Genomic DNA, 26,636 nt, shown 5'->3' on the forward strand with positions numbered 1-26,636 from the left:
TGGGGAATTTGGGGAGAGAGTTGGATTTTTCAGAGGTGGGGTGGGGAAAATTTTAAACATGTCAACTACGAGATGCCTACAGGATATCTAGGTCAGATGTCCAGCAGATAGTTGGTAAGGTAGGAGTGGAATTCAGGGAAAAAAAGATTAGAACTGAGTCTCTCAACTGGGCATTTCACTTAAGGTATATGAGAATTGTATGCTGGCTTTGTATAAGGACTAATTTAAACAGTGACCTGGATATACTACCCAATATAGCTATTAAAATTTAAATTCCCAAATAAAAGTCAATTCTAACCAATCAACACCTCCCCCCAAGTAGAATGTAAGCTTCCTGAAGTCAGGGACTATTCTTTATAATTCCCAGCACTATGCACAAAGGAAGAGCTTTGTGTTTGTTTGTATTATTTTTTGGGTTACGTTAGATTGAACATCATGAGCAATAAAAGCTGACTGCAGATCCATTTTGTGCATGACATTCCTCTCTGTGCATGGTAAGAGCATCTAGATAAGAGCAGCTGATTCTTCTTCACAAAGCTTGTTTGGAAGGTTAGAACCACACAACAACTAACAAATACAAAGAAATAGATCTAAATCTCCATTTTTAAAAACCATACACACATACAGATCTTTTCACCTTATATATTTGATTTAAACTAGTACGTTTATTTTTTCTAATTTGTTTCTAGAAACTTAGTTGTTCCAAATGCAGTGATGTATGTAATTTCTAGAGTAGTAGCAGCATTTGAATTGTGATAAAAACAAATATTACTTACTAAGAATGTAATCATTTATGAACAAGATTTATATTCTTTTAGAAACAGTGCAATAAAGCAATGCTTTACTCCTGCAAAAATTTCTACAGCCTTAATCATTTGCAAAGTGTTTTACATATGTTATCCCATTAGATCCTCACAACAACCCTGGGAGAGAAGTGCTATTTTTATCCCCATTTTACAAATAAGGAAACTGAGACTGAGAGAAGTTAAATAAAACTGAGGCTGAGAAGTTACCTTCTTCCTAGGCAAGTGACTAGGCCAAGGTCACACAGCTACTAAGTACCTAAGGTAGTATTTTAATTCAGGTCTCCCTGTCTCCAGGTCCATACTCTATCCACTATGCCATCTGTATTGGGAGGCTCCTTTTAAACTCACCCATCCATTGAGCAGCTGCACATATTTAAGGAATGCTGGACAGACAAAAGCCTTAAAGGGAATATTTGGAAATGGACAAAGCATAAATAGTTATACTAAAATGAATAGACAGACTGTCTCAAAAATTTTAGTACAGTTTTAAGCTAGCTACATATATATTTTCTCTCTATTGTTCTTGTACTTGTACCCTGGTGTTACTAGGTGATTTAAGTTAACAAAGGCTTTAAGACACTGCATGCCCAGGTAAATTTCAGAAAAACCTGGAAAGACTTACATGAACTGATGCTGAGAGAAGTGAGCAGGACCAGGAGAAGACTGTACACAGTAACAGCAACATTGGGTGATGATCAACTATGATAGACTTAGCTCTTCTCAGCAATATAATGATTCAAGACAATTCCAAATGACTCATGATGGAAAATGCTAACCACATCCAGAGAAAGAACTCTGGAGTCTGAATGCAGATCAAAGCAGACTATTTTTGTATTATTTTTGGTTTTTTTTCTTTCTTGTGTTTTTTTTTGCTTTTGTTCTAATTCTTCTTTCACAACATGACTAGTGTGGAAATATGTTTAACATATTTAACATATACTGGACATAATACCCAATTTTTTTATTTATTTAATATTTAATATTTAACATATACTGGACATACTACTTGGAATTTTTTTAATCCTAGAGAATAAGAAAATAATTGAAACAATAGCTTCAAAAAAAGTAGCAGGAGACAAAAAAAATCAACCTCCCCATTCAAAATGTATATATTGTACATGTATAACATATATCAGATTGCTTGCTGTCTTGGGGAGGGGGAAAGAGAGGGAGGGAAAAATTTGGAACTCAAAATTTTATAAAAATGAATGTTGAAAACTATTTTACATGTAATTGGGAAAAAAATAAAATACTGTTAAGAAAAAAAAAGACACGGGGGCAGCTAGGTGGCTCAGTGAGTAGAGCACCGGCCCTGGAGTCAGGAGGACCTGAGTTCAAATCCGGCCTCAGATACTTGACACATGTACTAGCTGTGTGAACTTGGGCAAGTCACTTAACCCCAATTGCCCTGCCAAAAAGAAAAAAAAAAGAAAAAAAAAGACACTGCATGCCAAAAAGGAAATGTGTCCTGGTTACTGGTCATGGAACCAGGAAAGTCAAGTAAGCTGATCAAAAGACACCAGACACTATACCAGTACAGACCTATCCAGTGGTATAAAGCCAAAGGTTCTCTGTCCTAATGGATAAAAGAAGAGTATGGCATACAAAAATGAGGGCCAGAAATCTGTCTTCTGTAGAAAAAGAAGCTAAAAAGTACTCAGAAGGCTATCTCCCCTAAAGGGTCAGGAAGGCTGATCAAAATGTGGGAAATAATATGAACCTACATGAGGATTAGGATGCACAGATGCTTCAGTGAAGGCATCTTATGCTTTATTTATAAAATACATTATACAGACATTGCCAGGAAATTCAAAACAGTAACACTACAAAATCTCCACAGATCTTTTCCATTGTTCTTCTATTTGTTGTCTTTCTATTTTCCCCCTCCTTAAAACGCCCTCAGGATGACTTGTCCCATTCTTTCTATTCCTATGACTTCTACCCTATAGTTGAGGCTTTCACAGACTCTTGTCTGGGCATTGTGTAGCAGAAGGAAATTGAATTTGGAATCAGAGGATCTGGCTTCAAAGGATATGCACAATTTTGTGACTTCCTGGCATAGCTCCAAATTGCTTTCCAGAAGGGTCGGCCCAATTTGCAGCTGCACCAATGTACTCTATCAGGGTGCTTGTCCTCCCATAACCCCATCAGCAATTTTTCGTTTTCTTTTTTGTCACCTCTGCCAATCTGACAAGTTTGAGGTAGAACTTCAGAGCAAACTATATGTAATAGACATTTATGTTTTCATGTATAATCCTTGTTTTCTGTTATACCTTGAATATAAAAATGTTCTTTTTTCACGTTCAGAATGTTTCATTCAAAATGGAAATTGTTTTTAATCCTAGAGAATGAGTAAAGAAAATAATTGAAACAATAACTTCAAAAAAAGTAGGAGTGTGTATATATATATATATGTGTATATATATGTGTATATATATATGTATATATATACACACACATATACATTATACATATAAATTATGCACATTATACATATATTTTATACATATATTATGTGCATATTACATATATATATGTGTGTGTATATACATATATATATAGGAAAACAAAATATGAAGGGGTAACTCTATTCAAAATTAACTGCTAAATGCTTACACTAACTGGGAATCAATCCACCAAGCTTATTCAAGACCTGTACTAATGCAATAACAAAACTTTCTTGTCTTGTCTCTCCTCCTCTCCCCTTCTTAGACCAAGATCTCTTGATTATACTACTACATTTTTATTCTTTCCTTGCCTACCTCAGATAAAAAGGTGTGAGGGCAGAAAATAGGACTAGATTCTGCAAGAAAAACAAAGTCACAGGTAATTTTAAAGAGTCTATAACAAGATGTGATAGAGGAAAAAGTTCACTTAATTATAGCCTTCAATGTTAACTGGATAAAGAACTGGATAAATCAAGAGAACTGCAGAATAGATTAGAAAACAAAACCAAAATAATTTTCTGAATGAAAAATACACACAAAACATAAAGAGTTACAGTGAAAGACTAGAATAAAACTTATTATGCTTCAGCTGAATCCCCAAAAATAGGAGCTGCAATTATGTTTTCAGATAAGACTACAACAATAAGAATAGATACTCGCAAAAGACAAATGAGAAAAGTAAGTCAAGCTTAAAAGCCCTATAATGAAACAATAGTAATAACTGTATGTGACTGATATCCCACTTTTAGAACTAGTTAAATTTAATAAATATAAACAAGAAAGCAATTTTGAAACTCAAACATTGGAAAAGTAACTTTGAGAGATGTATATGCAATTATTAAATGGGAATCTAAAAGAGTATTCTTATTTTTCAGCATTGCATAAAATCTTTACAAAAAAGATCCTATGCTATAGCATAAGGAACTCAAATAAGTGTTTAAATATAACCTTTACAAAAGTTAGCACAATACAAACTAGAATGAGTATGGAAAATTCTGCATAAGATGCAAATGAAAATGAAGACTAAGTAATGACAGCCAAAATAATGAATGGATCAAAGAAGAAATGGCTGAAATAATAATTACCATAAAAAGAATTTTTTAAAAATATAAAAATTTATGAAATGCAACTAAAGCAATTCATAAAAGAAAACTTCTCTCACTTAGCACTTAAGCACAGAGCCTGGCACATAGTAAAGAAAATGCTGTGGAGGAGCTACGGGGGAAAAATGCTTCGAGAATACTAAATTGGTATCTATATGCAATATGAATTCAATAAGGCAAAAAAGTAGAGGCAGGGAGACAAATTAGGAGGCTACTGCAGTCTGGGTGGGAGGTAACAAGGACCTCAATTAGGCTGGTTATAGTATGAATAAGGAACGGATGGGAGAGATATTAGGAAAGCAGAATCAACAGAACTTGTCAAGATTAGATATGAGTATAAGTGAAAGTGAAGAGTCAAGGATGGCTCCTAGGTGAACCTGGGTGAAAGGAAGAACAGTGGTGTGTTCAACAGAAAAAGATAAATCAAGTGGAAGGATAGGTTTTGGGGTAAAGGAAATGAGCTCGATTTTGGACAAGATGAATTTAAGATATCTACAGGACATCCAGGGAGAGATGAACAGTTGGCAACCAGTGATATAGGCATGTGGCTCGAAAGGCAAATAAGGGATGGATACAGAGATCTAGGAGTCACCTGCATCAAAATGACAGTTAACCTCCTGAAAGCTAATGAGATTATCAAGAAAGGTAGAGACAGGGGGTGGGGGAAGGAAGCAAGGGGAGAAGAGAGAGAAAAAGAAAGATGGGCAGGGAGGGGCAAGGACCAAAACTAGATGACTTGTACTGTCCTATTTATATTTTTACAGTCATAACCTGCCACTTCCTGCGCCCCTGCCCCTTGCTTAAAAAGCTTGAACTACTCATTATTATTACCAGGATAAAATATAAATTATTCTTTTTGGCATTTAGCTGTCTAATTCAAACCTATCTTTCCAGGCTGATAACACATAACTACACCTCTCATATTCTATATTCCAACCACTGGGCCTATTTTCCTGAAATCAACATTCTGTCTTCCACTTCCATGCTTTTAAACAGGCAAATTAATCCCCATGCCTGGAATTTGCCTACTCTTCACATCTACTTGTTGGAATTCCCAGCTTTTTTAAGACTCAATCCAAGCAGCACCTCTTACAAGATGCCTTTCCTGATTCCCCTAGGTGTTAGGAACTCTGCTCAAAATTACTTTTTATTGATGTTACAATTATTCATATTTGTATGCATGGTTATCTCCCCCTACTCCTGAAGACCAGAAGCTTTTTCATTTTGCCTTTGAATCCCTAGAGGCCAGCACAGTGCCTGGCACATACTAAACATCTAATAAATGCCTGTGGAACTGAATTTCAACTCGGGTCAAGTATAATAGACAATGTTCATACAAAGCTACTGAACTTCAAGTATTATATAGCCTTGCTTTCTGTCAACAATCAGTATAAACTTGTACTCTCCAGAACTGTAACACCATTAAGCAATTTTGCTCCACTGTTCTAGGCAAATAAATTCTTTGGGGATAGAGTTCCTTTGAACATTTTGGGATGGGAGGGAGGGGTCTGTTGCATCAAAACGAAATCAACAATTTTTTTTCTCTTACAGAGGACAGTCTTAGAAGATTATCAACAATATTATCATCATATAAAATAATGAAAAATGATAGGAGGAAAAATGAGTTTGCAAAAAGGTTGACTCATGAACAAATTAAATGAGATCACAGCAATATCATTAGGGATGAAACCAGGCTTTTAAAGGGCTTCATAACCTGACCCCTTCCTACATTTCCATTCTTCCTACATCTTACTTTCTTTCACATAATCTGCAACCCAGTGACTTCAGTCTCCCTGCTATTCCTGACACAAGAGAAGCCATTTCTTGATGCCACATACTTTCACTAGCTGTTCCCCACACCTGAAATTTCTTTTCCTCCTCATCCTCATCTCCTAGCTTCCATGATTCCTTCCAAGTTTCAGCTAAAATCATACCTTCTGCAAAAAGCCTTTCCCATTCCTCCTAAATATTAGTGCTTTCCCTATCATATCATCTTGAACATAAATTACTTATACACAGTTGATGGTGTATTGTTCTACCCCAGCCCTGCCCACTGAACTGGGAATTCCTGGAGGGCTAGGACTGTTGTTTTTTCGTTGCTGTTGTTGTTTTTGCTTTTCTTTATATCCCCAGCACTTAGCAGAGATCCTGGCACATAGTAGGAACTTAATAAATGCTGTTTGATTTGACTTGAGTTGGAAGGAAGACAGCAGACAGATTAAAAAATAGAAAAATCACTCAACATTTTCATAACGCATAATTAATACAAAACAACACAAATGTGTAAGAGTTGCAAAACGATATTTGAGAGATTTGAAGCAAAGAAAGGTCAGTTTTTACTAAAACAGGAAGAAAATTAGGGAAGGCTTCACAGAAGTGGAGGGAGTGGCATTTTCAGTTGGATAAGATTTCAATAGGCAAAAATGAGGACAAAGATATGTATTCCAGGTGTTGAGCACAGAATGAACAAAGGCATGGAGGTAATATTAACTCACATTTACACAGTGCTTTAAAATTTGCAAAGCACTTTACTTATAATACATTATCTCATTTCATCCTAACAAGCCTGTGTAGTAAGTATTATGGGTGCTGTCTCCATTTTACAGATTAGGAAACTGAGGGTTAAAACTGAAAAGATTTCCTCAAAATCAAACAGCTAGTTAGGTAACAGAGGCAGGCATCCAAACCAGGTCTTTCCTGACTCCCAGTATGGCATTCTTTCACTATATCATGGTATGGGCATGTATGAGGGTTGTTGAGAAATCTAGGTGACTTCCAAATCCATGTAGAATATGGGCAGGACAAAAAAGGGAAGATGAGTCTAGAATGATAGGATGGCATCACATTGGGGAGAAGTTTGAATACTAAGCTATGGAATATGTTTGATATACAATCAGAAATCACCAGAGGAATAACATGGATGGAGCTATGCATAAGTCTGCAAATGTGATGAAGTAGAAAGAACACTGAATTTAGAAAAAGACAATCTGGATTTAGGTTGATTCCCACTTCGGATCTCCAGTGGTAGATTTGGATCTACCACTTACCAGCTATGTGACCTTAAGGAAAATATTTCATGTCTCTGAGCTTCCATTTCCTAATTTATAAAATACAAATGTTGGACGAGATTATTTCTAAGATCCCTTGCAGCTCTTAAGTCCTTTTCTGAAGATTAATCTATTAGTGATGTGAAAGTTGGAATGGGGTGTGGTGGGGAGGGGAGAGTGCAAGACTGGAGTCAGGAACATTAGTTAGGAGGCTAAATGCAATAGTCATGTAGATGCTGATGAAGGCCCATGAGGATAGCAGCTGCAGAAGATACTTTGCCAAGGCAGAAAAGACAGAACTGAACAACTTTTTAGATGTAAATGGTCCCAGAAAAAGGGAAGAATCAAATATAACAGTGAGATTTCAAGCCTGAGCAACTGGGTAAATAATAGAACCATTGAAAGAAATAAGGAGGTTAGAAGAAAGAACCGCTTTTAGGGAAAAAAAAATTCATTTCCATTTTGGACATATTGAGTTTGAAATACCAGCCAGACATCCAAGTAGGCCACTGGAAATAGGAGTCTGGAGCTTGGGAAACAGATCAGAAATGGAGATACAGATTTTGGAGTAATTTGATTTTCCTAAAAAGAATGTCCTTGAACAACAAAGGGTATATATATATACATATATATATATCCCCAATCTTTACTACATGTTAAACTCCATGGCATCAGTAATGAACCTTAGGTAAAGATCATGCTGGGGAGATTATGCTAAGTAAAATTTTTCAACTACCTGTAACAGAAATACCTACAATGTACAACTGACAAAAACTCTAGTATGCTATCCTGTTATTTCACACTTGAAAAGTAAAAAACTTAAGAATTTAGTACATTTTTTCAACTGCAAAAATAAACATAACAGAGAGAAATGGGTAGCTAAGTTTTTAAAGGAACTGATATAAGCTGTGACATTACAAGGAAAAAAAGTTACCCATATATCTAATCACTGAACTACTGAAGTACCTCATCATACAGGTACAGAAGTGAACTTGTAACTAGTATGCAAGAGAGAAATGATACCTAATTACTTCGTTACTCTAGTGGATCCACAGACTCCTTAGTGTGGGCATTCTTTTCAATGCCACAGATCCCAACCTACCATGTTGTCTCATACTGTATAACTCTTATCCATACTTCCCCTTAAATTATCCACAGGAGATTCAGATTGTCCCAAACTTTTTTGACTAGGTACTTTAATAGCGTGGAAGCACCAATGGACCATTTGGGTCATTCCTCACTCTCAATATATAGTAGCGTTCCTCCTTTTCTGATAGCACATCTTCTAAATGTTATCTTTTATGCTGTTTTTGGTGAAGGACTCATCAGTGGCAAGACCACAAGCTATATAAACCTTCCATTACTCCCTCTTTCATAAAATACACTGGGGAGAAATTCTACAGAGTTCTTCATGATTAAAAAAAAATCTCTAAATGATATTTAATTAATGTTAGAAAACAATAACATTTATGTAACAGCTAACAGTAAACAAAAAGCATCACAGCTATTTAATAAAAGACGAAGTGAAAGTTTAAGAAGATTCAGTCACTTGCCCAATGTAACATGGGAAAATAAGTAGGTGAACTGGGGGTCAAATACACATCTCAGTGCAGTGTTCCCTCTATTAAACTCATGATCAGAACTGCAAAGGTATTGCCAACACAGAGACTTTTGACAGCCAAGAGATATCACAAAATGTTATCATTCCTATTGGGAAATTTCAATTAATTTATAAAATATAAGTTAGAAAAAATGCGGTAGCATTTAAACTTTTTTCCTATTAAATGCTCATAGTACTAATTAATCTCTCTACATTCTTTTGGGCATCTTTAAATATTGAATTTATCCTAGCATAGTAAATGTAATTTTACTTATGGCAATATATCCTAATGAAAGGGAAAGCTCAGTTAAGGAAATATTCTTCAAGTCAGTGAAGATGTATGGAATTTAAAAGCACAAAAAACCCCAAACACCTTTAGCCAAATCAAATATCTCATTTGATTATCTTTATTAAAATATAAGGAATGGGAAAGTAGCTATTTATTGTATTTAATGGATGTGAAATTAGAAAAAAAAATTAAATTGGGAGTTTAACAATGTTTATGAGATTTTTAAAAGATCACTTATAATCACCCACCATTAAATAGTCTCAAGTCTTACTTTCATCTGATTACCACATTAGTTTTTTTATATTTGTATGCACCAGTTAAAAAGTAATGAAATTAATCATTTTTATTCTAATTGAATTTAGATATTTTCAACAAAATTGTTACTACCATAAAATTGAACATTTTGCAGTACCAGCTATTCCAGTTACCAAAACTAAACAAGAAAAAAAAGTCAAAGTGGAATATAAATGCAAATGTGCTGCCATTATAAGCAAAGCTACCTCTGAACTCCAATAATGCACGGTTTGTCTCCCCCTTCTGGCTTGCACAATTAATTATGCAGAAAACACTGCGTAAACTAAGATTGAAATCTTCCTTGCAAGTTTTCCCTTTATTCAAATAATTAACACGGAACAACTATAGCATGGCATGCTACAAATCTTACAATCATGTCACCCGTAGGACTGCAAAATCAGTTTAACAATCCAGTTGGGTACACAAACCAACCCCCAACACTGTTGTGTTTAGCAGTATTTTAGGGACAGCATTATGAAACCAGCTACCTAACAATAACATTTGAAAATGTGTTATACTGAGAATACATTTTCAAACTAAACAGGAATGGGGCCTTAGACAAGCTCTTCTAACCTAGAGAGCCATGGAACCACACGAAAGGGAGAAAATTGATTATGAAGAGTTCGAAATTCAAAATATTGAGGAGCCTGGTAACACCTAAATGAAATGCCTGTAATTTTCTCACCTAAATTGAACAAAAATATAATGAGTTATGTAAGCCCTGAGTATGGAGGGAAAGCAGTGGACATGGAATCCAAGGACCAGCGTTCGACCCCCTCCTCTGCTACTTACTAACTGGATGACTCTGGATCATTTCACTTCCCTCTCTAGATCTCAGTTTCCTCCCCTGTAAAATGAGGGATTTGGACTAGATAGCTTCAGAGGTCCCTTCCAGTGCTAGGTCTCGGATCCAGTGATTCTTCTTAGACAATGGGTAGCTTCTCCAGACACAGGGATGCCTGGAGGTGGTTCAAATGGCCCAAACTGGAACAGCCCAAATCCCTCTGCTCGTTCCCAAATCGATGGGAGATGCTACACAACTCCTTTGGTGGCAGATCCTCTGATGGTGACTCCATTTGGACCCCTGTAGCACAATCCCCCATGCTAATCACATATAGTTAAAGGCCTGGGTTCTTGAGAGGACATAGTGATGCTTCAGTGACTGAACAGATGAGGAGAATCAAGGGGTACCTCTGACAGTACTATTTTCAAACCTCATCAAGGTCTGATTAAATCTTCCACATGCAGTCAAATTCTTCCTTAAGAACAATCTGATGGTATATCACATAAAAAATCTTGTGGTTTCAGCCCCTGGACTATGAGCCAATTAATTTCAACTTGAAATAATGACATCACTGGGGAAGGAATTCTTAGTTTTTCTAGTGTTTTGTTAATTTAAAATGCTGTTATAAATATTTTATTATATATGGGACCTTTCTTTAGATGGGACCTTTGGTTATTAGCTAACTCTGTTTTGGAGCACATACTACAATATATCACAAATCATCTCCTTCTCAGGGTTAGGAGATACTGCATTGAAATTAAAAGGGATGGAAAAGGTTCCATTGGTCCAGTCTCTTCACTCTTCTCCAAATCATCTATCCTATGTGTAAATATTTGCAGGGAGAAATTGCACCATCTCTCATTGTAACCTATTTCATCTGTGTCAAATCCTGTTATTTTATTAATCCCCTAAAACAGCTTTGTCAATGTTATCTGAGGTGATATAACAATCTTTAACCCACTCCAAAGCCCATCGGCAAACATCTAGACCAAATACAATATGGCTGGCCTCCACTATGCCCGGGAGGAATCTATGTCCTGCTACAGCTCCAGTCCTTCTCCCACTTGTATCAAATCTTCCCCAATTCTTCCAGCCCACAATGATGGTTCTCTCTTCTAATCCTAGAGTAGTCTACACTCACTACTTAAGGAGGTATCCCATTATATTGCAGAATCTACTTCTTTTTAACTCCCACTTTGCTCTGCCTTATGCCAAAGAGACATTAAATAATCCTAGCTCTATGTGCAAAGCATGTGCTAGGAGCCACAGGGGATATAAAGACAGTTAAGCAACAAAGTACAGGAATTCAGGGCCAAAGTGACATAGGAAGGCTTCATGGAAGAATTGGCGTATGGGCTTAGCTTAGAAGGATAAGCAGGATTCGAACAGACACAAAAGCACTGTAGGCAGAAGAAAGCACTCAGGAGCAGGGACAGTACACCAACCATTGTGTAGATCAATTTGGAACTGTGCAATGAAAAACACTAAACTGTTCATGCCCTTTGACCCAGAAATGCTGCTGCTGCTGAGAATATACTCAATGGAGAGCAAACACAGAAATAAACGTCCCATATATATACCAAAATATTGGTAGTGAAAATTTTTGTGGTAGCAGAAAAATGGAAACCAAATGGGTGCTCATCAATAAGGAAAGAGCTAAACAAACGGAGAATTAAAATAATATTACTATGGCATAAGGACAAATTGAGGAAGGCAGAGAGATAAGGGTAGACTTAATTGCATTAACCCAAGATGAATAAATGAGGAATCAGGAGAATAAGATACATAGTAAATAAAACAAGAGACATCACTAAAAGGCAGCCCAATGGCCAACATGCATCTTAAGAAAGTAAATGAGGTGAAGGCTTTTATGTGCTGTCACTGATTTACTACTTTCTTGGTCAGTTTTGCTTGTAAGTTTAGTGTTTTGTTACAATGGTGGACTGATTTGGGAGTGGGAGATATGACGAATTGACCACGGTAGTAAATACATCTGCAAACTTTTTGTTTTAAAGATTCCTGTGGCAGCAGGCTACAGTATCACATGGAGGAGGGGCTGAATGACCTGCTAACGGGAAAGTGCAATAGCAAAGGAGAGAGAGGGGGTGGGGGGAGGAATGCAGCAGAGTGGCAGCAGTGCAAGAGGAAACACAGGAATGACCATAACATGCAGTACCAAGGTACAATCTAGACAATGGGCAATTGCTTGGATGGCAAAGAAGAGTGGAAGATGTTTCTGAAATCTCAATCTGGCTTCTGATCTCATTACTGAAGTGAAACTTCTCCCTGAATAATCTCTTAACTGCCAAATCTGGGGGCTGATCACACATGGCCAAAGCAATGACTAATGAAAATGAATATTCTTTGGACATACCTAGAGTGGACGACAAATTGTAATGATAATAATATACGTTAGGAGCATCCAGCCTGAGACACTTGACATTTACTAGCTGTGTGGCCCTGGACAAGTCATTTAACCCTAACTGCCACACAACAACAACAACAATAGGTTTGCAAAGCCCTTCATACATATTTCATTTTATTTAGACATTATTTCACTTCGTCTGCACATCAATTCTATTATTACTCCCATTCGAAAGATCAGGAAACTGAGGCAGACAGAAGTGAAATGATTTGTCCAAGAAGGTCACACAGATTACTAAGTGTCAAAGACTAAATCTGAACGCAGGTCTTCCTAACTCCAGGCCCTTCAGAATATCTCAAATGAAATTTAAATGAGGTGTTCTACGGAGTTTGGAGGGATGTTGGGCAGGTGTCTTAAAAAAAATTTTCCAATGCATATCAGATCTAGACAGCACATTTCGATTTATCTTATCTTCCAATTAGTACAGTTTGCTACAAGTTTAATTAAAATTTATACTAACTGGATTTTTTTAAGACTCAAAACACACTTCATTTATTTGGAGGAATAAAGAAGCAAGAAAAGTAAACTTCAGGTGCTTTAGGTAGTAAAACTAACAAAGTTCTTGAGATGTAAGACATATTAGCACTTGGTTTTCCAATGGACTGTTACATTCAAAGAGGGCTAAGCCACAGCTAAATGAATGTATATTTGATATTTCAGCCTGAGGCCAGATAGCCATCTCTAACCCTATGGGGATTTGGTTTAAACACCCGAGAACATTTAGGAATGCAAGCAGTCACGACTTAGGGAGGTGTTGTGTTCTGAAACATCAGATCTAAGCTCACTATGTGAAGTTCTGTCCTCATAGGAAACCATGACCAATATTCCAAATGGCAGTCAGTTTCTGAGACTCAAAAAGCTCACAATATATAGTGGAACTGACTGCCAGTTTGGGTACTGTACTAATAGCCATCAAACATGACAAATAACCACAGGCCATGTGAAAGAATGGGCCAAATCACTAAGAATAGAAGAGATGCGAATTTAAACCACTTTAAACTTTTATCTCCCACCTCCAAAGGAAGGCAGAGGGGGAGAAAAGGCTGAGGAGAAGAGCAGGTTTCTCAGCAGCTCCAGCAGCAGCACTAGAAGAGGGAAGAGAAAGAGTCCTGGGCAGCAAATCCTCAGGAGAAAACTCAAGTGGCTGCAGAAGGAAGAGAAACCATTCAAAAGGAAGGACCAAAAGATCATACTATGACACCGCCTAGTCTAACCCTCTCATTTGATAGCTCCAGGAAGGAGAACCATAAAAGTTAAGTAACTTGGCCAAGGTGGTGCATGAAGAGATCAGCAGAGCTAAGATTGAAACCCAAAGAGCAGAGCTAGGTGGTGGTACAGTGGATCAAGTGCTGGGCCTGGAGTCAGGAGGACCCAAGTTCAAATCTAGCTTCAGATACTTACTAGCTGTGTAATCCTGGGCAAGTCACTTAACCCTGTTTGCCTCAGTTTCCTCATCTATAAAATAAGCTGGAGAAGGGAATGGCAAACCACTTTAGAATCTTTGCCAAGAAAACCCCAAATGGGTAACACAGAATTGGACAAGACTGAAACCTGTACTACTCCCCTAAGGGAATACTCAATCACCAAACTCATTGAGCCTTCCTAAAGTCAAAGGCACCGTGGATGAGTTCAACAAGAGTTTAGAAAAACAAAAGCCAGAGATACAAGACCCTCCCCCACCCCACAGGACCTCAGATATCTTTGTAGCCTATCGCTAACATATTGATAACAAAATAATCCTAAAATCATAGATCAGATCTGGAAAGAACCTTAGAGATCAGCTAGTCCAAGCCCCTCATTTTAGAGATAAGAAAACAGGCCTAGAGAGGCTAAATAATTTGCCCAAGGTCCCAGAGAGCCAGGATTTGAACTTGGATCCTGTGATTTCACTGTCAGGATTTTTTCCATATGCCCATCCTTCCGTGGAGGAAGGGAAAAGACCAAAGCCAGAAAAACTGAGAGAAGACCCAAAGAATAACTTGGGAAAGCCAGTAGTCAGACCAAGCCCAGAATTGGTAGGTGGTGCCATAGAAGGTATTAAGGGGCAATCCCCTGTCCCTGCTTCCTTGGCTACTGGAGATACAGAGGACAAGTGATTCTGTACAAAGTTCCATTTATGGTATAACAAAGAGAGCACAAAACCATTAAGTCAGGCAAGACCCAAGTCCAAATCACCTCCATTTCTTACCAAACTGTGGTTTAATGGCAACTTGACTTTACTGAGCCTCCATTTTCTCCTCTATAAAATGGGGGTGGATGATATTTGTAGTTAAGAACCTCACAGAGATTTTGGGAGAATTAAACAGAAATGTACGTTCTATATATTTCTACTATTTTTATTACTTTTCACCAGTACCTGACTCAAATTTGTACATTAGTCAAGTGCCTTACAATCGAGGAGGGGTTTTTTCTACCATCCTATTTTGTCAAGCACTATCCTTCATTGATGTTTCATATGCAATCTTCACTAAGCTCTCCATGTACCTTCTGCAGAACAGAAGTAATATGTATACTATCAGGTCAAATTAGGAAGGTAAAAGTCTTTTTAACTGGCTCTCCACACCAACATGGACAACTCTTGGCATGATACACAATGGCAAATAACCACTGCATTAGAATGTTGCACTTAAAAAACTGCTGGCTGTTCAAGATGGAAGGGACCAGAAAAAGCATCTTATCCCAATCCTTCATTTTATTTTATTTTTTGTATTTTTTTTATTTTAAACTTAAATACAAAATAAGAAAAAAGAACTAAACTAAAATGCTAAAACTTGAATACAAAATAAGGAAAAAATTGTCATGTTCACAGCAGAATATGAGATGATTTAAAATATAAAACAATAAATTTCTATTTCAAGAAAGCCTACATAGTAAATACTATACATTGTGTTCAGTTCTGCCCATCTATTCTTTACTTCCTTGTAGGTTTTATTTTGCTCTCTGCTATGCATTTTTTACTTTGCTCTTTTTTCCCCTTCCTCCTACTCCCAAGAAGCCTCCAAATAAACTCAGAGAGATATGGATTATGTAGGTATGTATGTGTATATATGTATATGTATGTATACACATATACACCCATATATATGCACTTACATACATATACATATAATAGATATCTATAATCATACTCATATACAGACATATACATTCATATGCCTCTATGTAAGACTGTACTATACTTGTTAGTCCTCTGTTTCTCTGAGGGTGGATAACATCTCCCTTTATAAGTCCAGGCCTTTCCATATTTTTCTAAATCCACCAACTCATCATTTCCTACACCACAGCAATATTTTATAAATGAGAAAACTGAGCCAGAAAATGGATGTGACTTGTACCGAGTCCCAAAGGTAATTAATGCCATAGCCAGGAAGAGAATCAGAGTCTTGGCGTGGCTAGTGTACCCTAATTCTAACTACACAACAGAACTCAACTACGTACAGTGAACAGATCAAAAGGCAACCCCTTCACCCCCACCCCCACCCCCACCAGCAGAGTGCCTGAAGGTGTATCTGTGAGCACCTATGGAACACTTGGAAGAGCTGAGGCAGCTCAGCAACCCCCCACTGGGAAACACATTGTCAGTGGGATGCAGAGGACTGACAAGGTTATGCTCATCTCTGAAAATGTGAATTCAACTTAGTTAAAACCAGGAAAACAGAAACATATTCTATTTTTAAAGTATTTAAATAATAGAGAGTTTAATAAGATTCAAAACTGCACATGGAAAAACACTTCCTCTCAATATTTCTCTCATTACTTTGGTGAGAAACAAGCTAAAAAAAAAGAACTAAGTAAATCAAACACTATAATACATACATACACACACACACACACACACACACACACACACACACACACACACACTTTTAAAATGCCTAATTCTCCAAAAACACAAATGTAATTCTGGGGCAAGGAAGAGGAAGGGGGGAACAACATATTATTTGTACTCACCGCAACTTTACTTCCAACTATCTGCATACAGTTGTCAACGGAGAGTGATTATGGTGTAAAAAAAACAAATAGCAACAACATTAGTAACCAGAAGCTTTTCACACAATTAGTTAAGTGTTTAGTAAATTAGTAAATCCCTAGGTTCTACCTTATCATATAGTTTGGAAATAATATCTGATTAGACATGGAAACATGACACTATCACCATCTTAAAAAAATAAACAAGATGTTTTGAGATTACCAACTCAGAACACCCAAACAAATAAGAGATTAGTATTATTTTAGACTGAATAGTTTCAAAAGCTTACTCTAAGAGGGTTCGTAATTCTAATGTAAAGTAATAAAAGACATGAAAGTAAAGGTGAGCATTAAATATTTTGAAAATTTATAGTTCTAAATCCAAGTGAATACTAAGGAATAGAATAATTTTAGAGATAGAATTTTTCTCTTTATTATGACAAGCATACAGTTAATATTGAGGTGTTCAATTTTTAAACATGAATGCGGCTTTTGAAATTCCAGTAAGTAATATAAAAAGTGGCCTTTGCTTTTAAATTTTAAATATTTACTTAAATCAAACTGTAAAAAATATTCATTTTTAAAGGTAAAACCCATAAAAAAATGTTACTTTCACTGCTCTAGCTTTCTAGGTAATTATTTTATATGTCATGAAAGATTACTATATATTGGATGAAGACAAACAAAAATGGTATCCAAGCACACTCTTTAACATCCCACACGTTCAATCTGATGAAACAAATAACTCCAAAAACTTCAGCTGGGCTTTTCCTTGAATAGGGACTGAGGGATACAGTCTAAGTTCTGCAGACATTAACTGTGTAAAATGAAGTTAAATGATAACCATGATTAGCACTTTCTACCAAAAATCCAACTAGAAGCAAACAGATAAGTTGGAAGATTCACAAAAATGGCAGAGTGGTCCAAATGGCCAGACACATTGGTATCCTCCTGTTCACCACTTCTGCTCTGTGATGGGCAGCAAACTATGCACCAGCCCCGATACCATCCCCAATTGTCCAGGAACTACACTCTTTCAGAGGACTTTACTTGAACTGAACTGCTCCTTCACAGCTGCCTATGCCAGGCTTCTCACATCGTAAATGTCAGCTGCTCAATATTGGTCTTCCAGCCATTTTGGTGGTAGAAGATCCCATAGAACATGTGGAGGCCCCTGTCACCAAGGGGCAGGAGGTGGTAGGAATGGCATCTATTTTATAAAGGCTGGGCTTGTTTCCCTTTAAGAAGACTAGGAGGCCATCCTCAGGATTTGGTTAGTTCATGGGATTAAGGCTCAAACCACTGGCATGGCTTCTTCCTTGTGAGGGATCAAAAGCCCAGCTGATGGGGAGTTAGCGGCCCTGGGGTTTAGTAGAAATTCCCTTGTTTTGTAGGATGCCTTTTATATCCAGTATAGCCACTGTGGCAAGTGTGGGGGAATCAGTGTTGTATCCTTCTTAATACTTTTTATGGTTAAGTGAGGTTCTCTTTGTTAAATATTTTATCACCTACAAATGTCTCATTGTGTTCCAAATCCAAGACTGAAAGCACAGGACTGGCCTGAGTTAAACCTGGCCCAGACCAGAAAGAAAATGGGCATATTCATATTGAGAAGATGGCAATTGGTAATAAATTTGAGAGATAGTTTTTTTTTGCAGTTACCACTTTAAAAAAAAAATCAAGTTTCATACTTAGCAAAATTAAATTCCAAATTTGAAGAGTTTATAATCCCAAAGTACAAAGAAAAGGGGTAATTTACTGCCTTTTGTGAAATATGAGAATTATGACTAATGACCTATCTCCAAAAAGAGTCTAAGAATCTCAGAAAGACCACTGTAAGTATTTCGTCAACGGATAACTATTTGAATGAATAAAAGGTACACTGATATTATTAACAAATTGGTCCATGGAAAGTTGCTTTACTTAAATGATGATTTCACCTCAGTGAGAAAGAGAGACAGAGAGAGAGAGAGAGAGAGACAGAGAGAGAGATATGGAGGGAGGGGGGAGGGAGTGAAGAAGGAAGGAAGGAAGGGGGAAAGAAAGAAGGAAAGAAACAAGGGAAAGGAAAGAAGGAAGAAAAAGAAAAAAAGGAAGGAAGGAAGGAAAGAGGAAAGAAAAAAGGAAAGAAACAAGGGAAAGGAAAGAAGGAAGGAAGAAAAAGAAGGAAGGAAAGAAAGAGAGAAAAAGAAAGGAAGGAAGGAGGGAAGAAAGAAAGGAAAAGAAAGAAAGGAAGGAAGAAAAGAGAGGAGGAGTTAAAGAGGAAAGAAGAGAAGAAGGAAAGAATGGAGGGAAAGAAGAAAGGAGGAAAGAAGGAAGGAGGGACGGAAGGAAGGGAAAGAAGGAAGAAGAAGGAAGGAAGAAAACGGAAAGAAGAAAAAGAAAGAAAGAGAAAGAAAGAAAGAGAGGGAGGGAGGGGAGAGAGAGAGAGAAAGAGAGAGACAGAGAGAGAGAGAGAGAAAAGGAAGGAAGGAAGGAAGGAAGAAGGAAGGAAGAAAGAAAGAAAGAAAGAAAGAAAGAAAGAAAGAAAGAAAGAAAGAAAGAAAGAAAGGAAAGAAAGAAAGAAAGAAAGAAAGAAAGAAAGAAAGAAAGAAAGAAAGAAAGAAAGAAAGAAAGAAAGAAAGAGAAAGAAAGAAAGAAGAGACAGGTTCTATTGGGCACTTTTTAAACTTAACACAACCATAATATTGACATGGTAAAGTCAGACAGCCCTAACGATGAGGAGAGATGCAAAGCATAAGGAGGGGACCAAGGCCTGGCAGAACTGGTCATCTGGGCCTCATTAACAATGCATCCAGATTGTAACATGATTGATTTTGGCTAAAGCACATCATATCAATTGGGTACACTGGCAGAGGCAAAGTGAATGGTTCTGCCATCCCATGATTCAGGTGTTTTTCCATTGACAGGATCATAGAGAAATAGTCTGAGTAGCGTTCTCATATGTGATACCAGAAGCAAATCAAAATCAATTTGCATTGAAATAAGGAAATAAAAATTATATATAAAAAATTATGTGCACACACTCACAGAATACATGAAAGATGCCATGGATTATGGGATAGAGAGTTGGCCTTGGAGTCAGTAAGATAGGAGTTCAAATCCTGCAACTGCCACATCCTGACCCTGTGACCTTAGCCAAACAACAACTCTAGTGGCCTAAGTTACAAAGGAGTCACAAATGTGCTTTGGCACAGAGTTTCTACATAAGGAGTTCCCTACACCAGGGAAACTGCAGGGTTATTTCCTTTTCCTTTTCACATACATACATACATATACAAATATATATATATATATGTATATATACACACACATACACACATATATGTATACATACCTATTCCCCTCCCCCTATTTTAAATACAAGCTTGCTCTCTCTGGCATTTGAGGTATCATTAGCCTCATTTTTCTTTAAAGTAGATGTTAAAAATATCAACTTTAAATTAACATCATTTTAACCATTTAAAATGTATAACAAAAGGCTGATATGATAGAAAGTGATAGCCAAAATACCCAGAAAATCATCTCAAAGCACATACTCTAAGACCCAAAAAGGGGGTCAAGGGCAAAAGTCTGCAAGATTCCATGATCTAGATTCAAAGAGACTATCTTCTAAACCTAAAATTACCCCCATACAGCATTTGAAATGCTTTCAAATATAAGGAGCTATACTGTACAAAACAAGTCTGGAAAATCCAAGTGAGCCTACTTCATCTGAGTTCATATATCTATCAGATCAAGTGAGTTTGTTGGTAATTCTTTTTAAAAAAGCTCTATCAATTCTCTTAAAGAAATGTTAAAAATAAAACTCAGCTGTAAATGTTTAAAATTCAAAAATAAATTCCAACAAATTAAATATATTAACTTGCTGCAAATGTATACATGTTAAAATATTTTTGAAATGGATATTTCACTGAATGTTATTTTCTCAATTCCTATGAACTGAGTCAGAAGGAAAGTGATATCAGGATAATGCAATTAGGGCACAGATTTTGAAAACTTCGAGATTTCATTTGATTGGGGGTTGTGGGGAGAAGGTTCCCTCCATAACAAAAGTGAGAAGTCAGGCATGCAAATTTCCTTTTCTAAAACACTACTGTCTTAAGTCTATTGTGGTGATATAAATCTCATTTTAACAGATATGTCACTATTGCAGTTACTAATAAATCTTTCATTCCTGGCCTTCGCAAACAGCTGCCAATTGTGTATTCCCTCTGCCCACAGTATCTAAATCCGTCAGTGCAGCTGGGGCAAGGCCAGAGCTCCATTCCAAACAGCCGTGACAGTCTTCATTGAAGCAGGAGCTCTTATCCTGAAGCGCCCCCCTCCTCACTTGCACTGGAGACAAAACGACCCTCTCTAAACATACACTGAGTTTAAACCTCATTCAACAACCGATATGAAATGGAGGGGGCAAACAAGAGCTACGCAGGACCCCATTTGCAGACCCTGCTAGTCTGGCCAGGCTTGCCCTGCTCTCCTCCTCAGCGAGGGCTCATGTTAACATAGCACACAGCACAGCAATAAGAAGTTGATTTAAGAAATGGATTTCTAAGACATGCCTTCCATTTGCTTTCATGTTCCTTTAATGTCTTTATGTAGGAAGCTAAGGAGAGAACAGTGGGCACTTATTAATGAGCTCTGGAGAAACAAAAATGTGACTAGCTGCAGATTAAGAAAAAACTCCATTTAGTAAAAAACACTGATTCTTCACTTCACGTTTTTAAACCGTGATGGGAAAAAAGGTTATACAATTTTTTAAATGATGCTGCCTTAAAAGCTCTACAACAGTTTCAAGCATTTTTATAATTTTTATAGAACAAGTGTCAAATGTATCTCTACATTTAATAAAGGGTTTCTTTTAAAAAATGTATCAGTGCAAAATACCCAGGTCTTATTTTTAAAAAGAGCACGCTATCCTCGCCTCCCCCCCACAATCCAAATTACAGCCAGAGGGAAGAAAACCTTGGTTAGACATGCGGGCAGAACAGCCACATGCACAGTCACAAAGGATGGACTTCTCGGAGCAATCATCAGCAGTAATAGCTCTCAAATTATGGACGTTGTTTGTCACAATATTCTCCCTCCACATCACCTTCAAATAAGGAGATTAACAAAGCAATTTCCTTTGTTTTAGTGACTGAAAAGACAGCATTCAAAAATGTCTAGCCAAAGCCTGGAAGCTTTAAAATATGTTCATCAACCAGCAAAAATATTAGCAAATGATACCTGGAATCTTGGCTTCCTAACAGAAAAGTGCTTCGCACATGGTCTGATCCCAATAAATACTGGGCTGGACACATTTTCTATTGGCTGGTTTGGTATTTCTTGACTATAATAATAATGCTTAAACTTCCTCTTTTCATTCCTTTTTCATCTTTAACACAAACTAAGTCAATTGTAATATGGTAATAATCACAGCTTTTGGAGAGAGAACAGCAGGGCAAGTGCTGTCTCCACCACTTACTGCTCACTGCTGGCAGGACAAGGGATGGACCTTTCTGGGCCTCAGTTTAGTCATCTGTAAATAAAGGGACCACATGACTTCTAAGGTCCCTTCCAGCTCTGATTCTATAAGCCTATGACAGAAATCCAACTGAAATTTATTTTCTTGTCCAAATGAATCTTATAAAATGAAAAAAAAATGACCCTGAAGATCAAAGCTGAAATCAGTAGGAAGCTGATATATAAATAAAAATTCAATAGATTAAAGAAAAAATTTTTACTTACAGTCATCATATTCAGTCCCACTTTTATAAACAAATATGGAAGAGACATTTAAAATTTTATTCACTTTTTAAAATCACCACATGATTATTCATGCATCGTTATCTGTATTTTGCACTCAGATTTAGTTACATAGGTTTACTAGTGTTTCTGCCTTTAGGTATTTAAAGAAATAACAGTGAATATACAGTCTGCATTTCCCAAAGCATTTTACTGTAAACAATAACTTGAATGCAAAAATGAAAAGAGATTCATCAGAATTTCAAAGTAAAACCCTATGCATCACCTAATTCTATTGAAAATGACGCTCATGGCAAATTTCACTTATCACTGGAAACATATTTCTGCCCTTGGATACCAAAAACAAATTAAAAAGTGAGCTGCTGCTTTGCTCAGGCAGCTGCAGGGCGTTATATTTACATTGTTCCACGTTCAGATTCGGCTTGCTTCAAGTATAATATAGAACCAATGCACTGGTGCCAATTCAGGAAACACCTCATTTGTCATATCCACTGGAATTCCTACACTCACACAGAACTGACATCACAATTTTAGGATGTATTTTTAGAGAGAAAGAATTAGATTTTTCACTAGTCACCTTTTCAAAAATATCTAAAAGCCATTATAGCTCTAGTCAATAAGCTTTACTTATTAAATACTCCTTCCCTAGAAACTTAAACATTGTGAGACTGAAAACGTATTTTCTTGGGAGTAATTTAACTTGAAGCCTAATGCTGTAATGGCTTAGGGTGGAGAGGGCAGAACAGGAAGAAATTCCATCCTCTCTCAGTGTCTACTGTCAAACACTTAGTTTCCAAGTTCATCATCACTGCCATCACTTGAAATGCCCATTTCAAATCTCTAGAATCTCACAAAAACACCCTTGATGAGAACTACTACTCAATGCTCTCCTATATAATCAAATAACAATGCAATGACTGGCATGGGGTAATTTACATGGCTGGCATCACATACAAAAAAGTAAAGAAACAAACTCTAATGACTCATAGCAAATGGCTGCAAATTTCATGCACCGGAATGTGAACACTTAATAAAAAATGAGGTACATGAAAAGATACAATGATGCCCAACCTGTGAGTACAAGGACCCCTTTTTAATGTAAAAATCCCAGAAAATAATAGTTATACTGTGTGTGAAAAAATACATGATAACTGAAAGCTACTATATTATTTAGTAACATCTTTAAATGAGTTTCTATAGTAGGGCAGGTGAAAGAAGACTGGACTTGGAGTTCAGATGATCTGGGTTTAAATCCTGGCTCTATTATCCTCCACGTGCCAGATCATTTTGACAAGTCATTTAACCTGAAGTAGAAAAGAAGGGCGGTGGACTAGATGGTGGCTCTGGCACCTTCTAGGCCAAAATCTATGCACGAGAGCAGTTATATACATTGAACAAATGGTCATATGGGAGAAACACAGTATCTGCTCATTCTACTGAAAGTACATTTGCTCATTTTTTATAACAAATTCAGTTCCAAAAGCATTTAGGTAGCTTCTACTATGTGCCAGGCACTATGCTAGGCACTGGGAGATCCTAAGACAAAAAAAAATCCATGATTTTCTGCCCCCAAGGGGGGTATTCCTCTAAAGGAAATCGTATCTGTACATATTGGTAGGTAAACACAAACTATATACCAAGTAATTTGGGGGTGGAGGGGAGTACTAAGAACTGGAAAAATCAGGGATCTTCACATGGGAGGCCCCTTTCTTAGTTGAACAGGGAAGGAAGCTCAGAATTCCAAATGCTGGTACTAAGGAGAGCATATTTTCCAGGCATTGGATTTCTGTGCAAAGGGTACAGAAGTGAGCAATGGACTGTTACATATGGGGGAGGGAGGCAGAGACAGCAAGTCACTTTGGCTTAGCACAGAGTACGTAAAAAAGAATAAAAGGTGACTCAATTTGAAAAAGTAGGCCAGGCTGGAGTCAGATTATGAAAGGCTTTAAGGGCTAAACACGGGCATTTGGGTTTTAAGTTCAAGATAACAGGGAACCACTGAAAGGCCTTCAACAGGAGAGGTACGTGGGCAAACCTGTATTTTAAAAACCTCAATTTGGCTGCTATGTGAAGGCTGAACATGAATGAGGGGAGAGCAGAAATCAGGCAGATCAATGAGGAGGCTACTGCAAAAGTCTAGAGACTGGGCTAGGGGAGCTGCAGTCTGAGGATAATGAGGATAATGAGAAGAGGATAATGTTATGTTTGTTATGGTGGAGAACTGCTAAGCCTTGGCTCTTACTGGCTTTCTAGTTTTCTGGAGTTCCAGAAAGATCCAAATGACAATGCTTAGCATGTATACCATTTTGGAGACCCTTTGTAATAACTAACTTCAAACCCCCATAGGGGGTCCACTACTCACAGGCTGGGGACCAGTATACTACCCTATAATCAAGAGCGTTGATCTTTTGCCCAAATATGGAATTATTTTTAACAAATAACGAAGCACGTTTGACTTGAAAAAGATATTTGTGCTTTCAATGGCACTTGAATTAAAAAGGGCACTACCCAAATATCCAGTCTTCCATGGATAGGACCATACAAACTCTACTCCAAAACTGTCTCCCATCTACCCTCAAAGCAGAGTCTTTTAGTCTTACCAGTTTTTAATTTTTTAAATGTCATACTTTAGATTAATGGGTAGTTGTGAGATATGTAATAAATTCTAATAAATTTAATATCCACAGTTGAGGGCATTTTAAGTACATAACATAAACAAAATGTTGTGGGTTTTTTCCTTTCTCATTTAGCCAAGCAGGGTAAGTTGATGCAGAAATGCAAAGATTTACACATATGAGCAAAAGCAAAGAAGGCCAAGCTCATCCACTGGTGTGGCTACTTACCGATTTGGCAGTGGCAGAAATATACTGGACAACCATTTCATGCTTTGTGCCAAAATCTTTATCTCGTAGGGGAGCTTTTCGTTCTTCATTTAGATTCATGTCTTCCTAATAATACAGAGAACATACACTGTCAGAATTTGATGTCCATTTCCCGAGCACAAACAAAACCATCACCAAAGAAGGGTTATATCATCCCTCAACCTGTGAACGCATATATATCTCTATCAAAGGAAGAGTTTCTATCACAGAAACTTCATAATCATGCTCCTCCTCTTTCCCCACGCCACACAGATCCCTTTTACCCTTAAAGACCACTGCCAACCATGCACCTTCCATAGCAAAGCTACTGGCTTTGTAACAAAAAGAGATTCTAGAAGCCTTCTCCTGGAGGTTCCTGTTCTCAGTACAGCACCATTATCAGAAGAGACTAATAAGATTTCCAAAGTTACATTTGTGTCAAAGTCCAGAAGGGATCATTGGGTTAGTTCCAGGTGATTGATACTAAAACCAACCTCTTTCTTCTCTCTGCTAAGAAATGATAAACTGTAAGAATAAAATGTCACAAGTTCTGTCACCCATAATCACGATATTAAACAATTTTGTTTTGAAAACACTTTTAAGGCAGCATATTAAGGAAATAACAATAACTCACATCTCTGGCATTTTAAGGTTTGAAAAGCACTTTACAAAAACTATTTCATTTTATCCTCACAAATGCAATGAGTAGGTACTATTATCCCCATCTTTAGTGATGAGGAAACTGAGGCCCAGAGAGGTTAAGTGATTTGCCAGGGGTCACCCAACAAGTAAGATAGTAAATGCCTAAGGCAGGATTCCAACTCAGGTCTTCAGGATTAAGAGAAAGTACTTTATCCATGTGTCAAAGTACTGTTGGGGTGTGCAAGGGGGAAGGGGGGAGTGTGTTGATTAAGGAGTGATAAATATACCAACAAAATATTTTTAAAGGTAAAACTGGAGAAAAGATGAAAAAAAATTGCTGGAAAGAGAAAAAAAATCCACTCAATTAGAAAGTAACAAAAGTATACCACTACATCAAGGAACTCACTGCCTTTCAGGGGTCGTAATACTCTATTATCTTTTCTTGAATATTCTATCACATGCAATCCTAAAAAGGAGATTATACAATACTTATTCTAATAGACAAAATTAACTTTAGGATGTATGACACCCCTTCAGGCCTGGGGACTGAGAAGAGCTCAGATGTAGGATACCTTTAATATAAATGATATCTAGGTGTCTGTCCTTGGTCCTCCTCTTTCC

General features: G+C 37.1%; 1 protein-coding gene across 3 annotated transcripts in view; it reads right to left on the reverse strand.

The window, feature by feature from the left end:
- Positions 1-26,636, reverse strand: part of DIAPH2 (diaphanous related formin 2) — an 856,474-nt gene that overhangs the window by 753,555 nt on the left and 76,283 nt on the right. For 2 of the 3 annotated variants that reach the window (XM_036740329.1, XM_036740331.1), the window contains 2 exons: positions 25,356-25,460; positions 16,747-16,767 (listed from right to left, as the gene is read on the reverse strand). In XM_036740329.1, the coding sequence (XP_036596224.1) occupies positions 16,747-16,767; positions 25,356-25,460 (126 nt within the window). The remainder of the gene's footprint in view (positions 1-16,746; positions 16,768-25,355; positions 25,461-26,636) is intronic. The other variant, XM_036740330.1, reaches the window with a different exon arrangement.

The sequence above is a fragment of the Trichosurus vulpecula genome, chromosome X (genome assembly GCF_011100635.1).
Source record: "Trichosurus vulpecula isolate mTriVul1 chromosome X, mTriVul1.pri, whole genome shotgun sequence".
NCBI classification, from domain to species: domain Eukaryota; kingdom Metazoa; phylum Chordata; class Mammalia; order Diprotodontia; family Phalangeridae; genus Trichosurus; species Trichosurus vulpecula.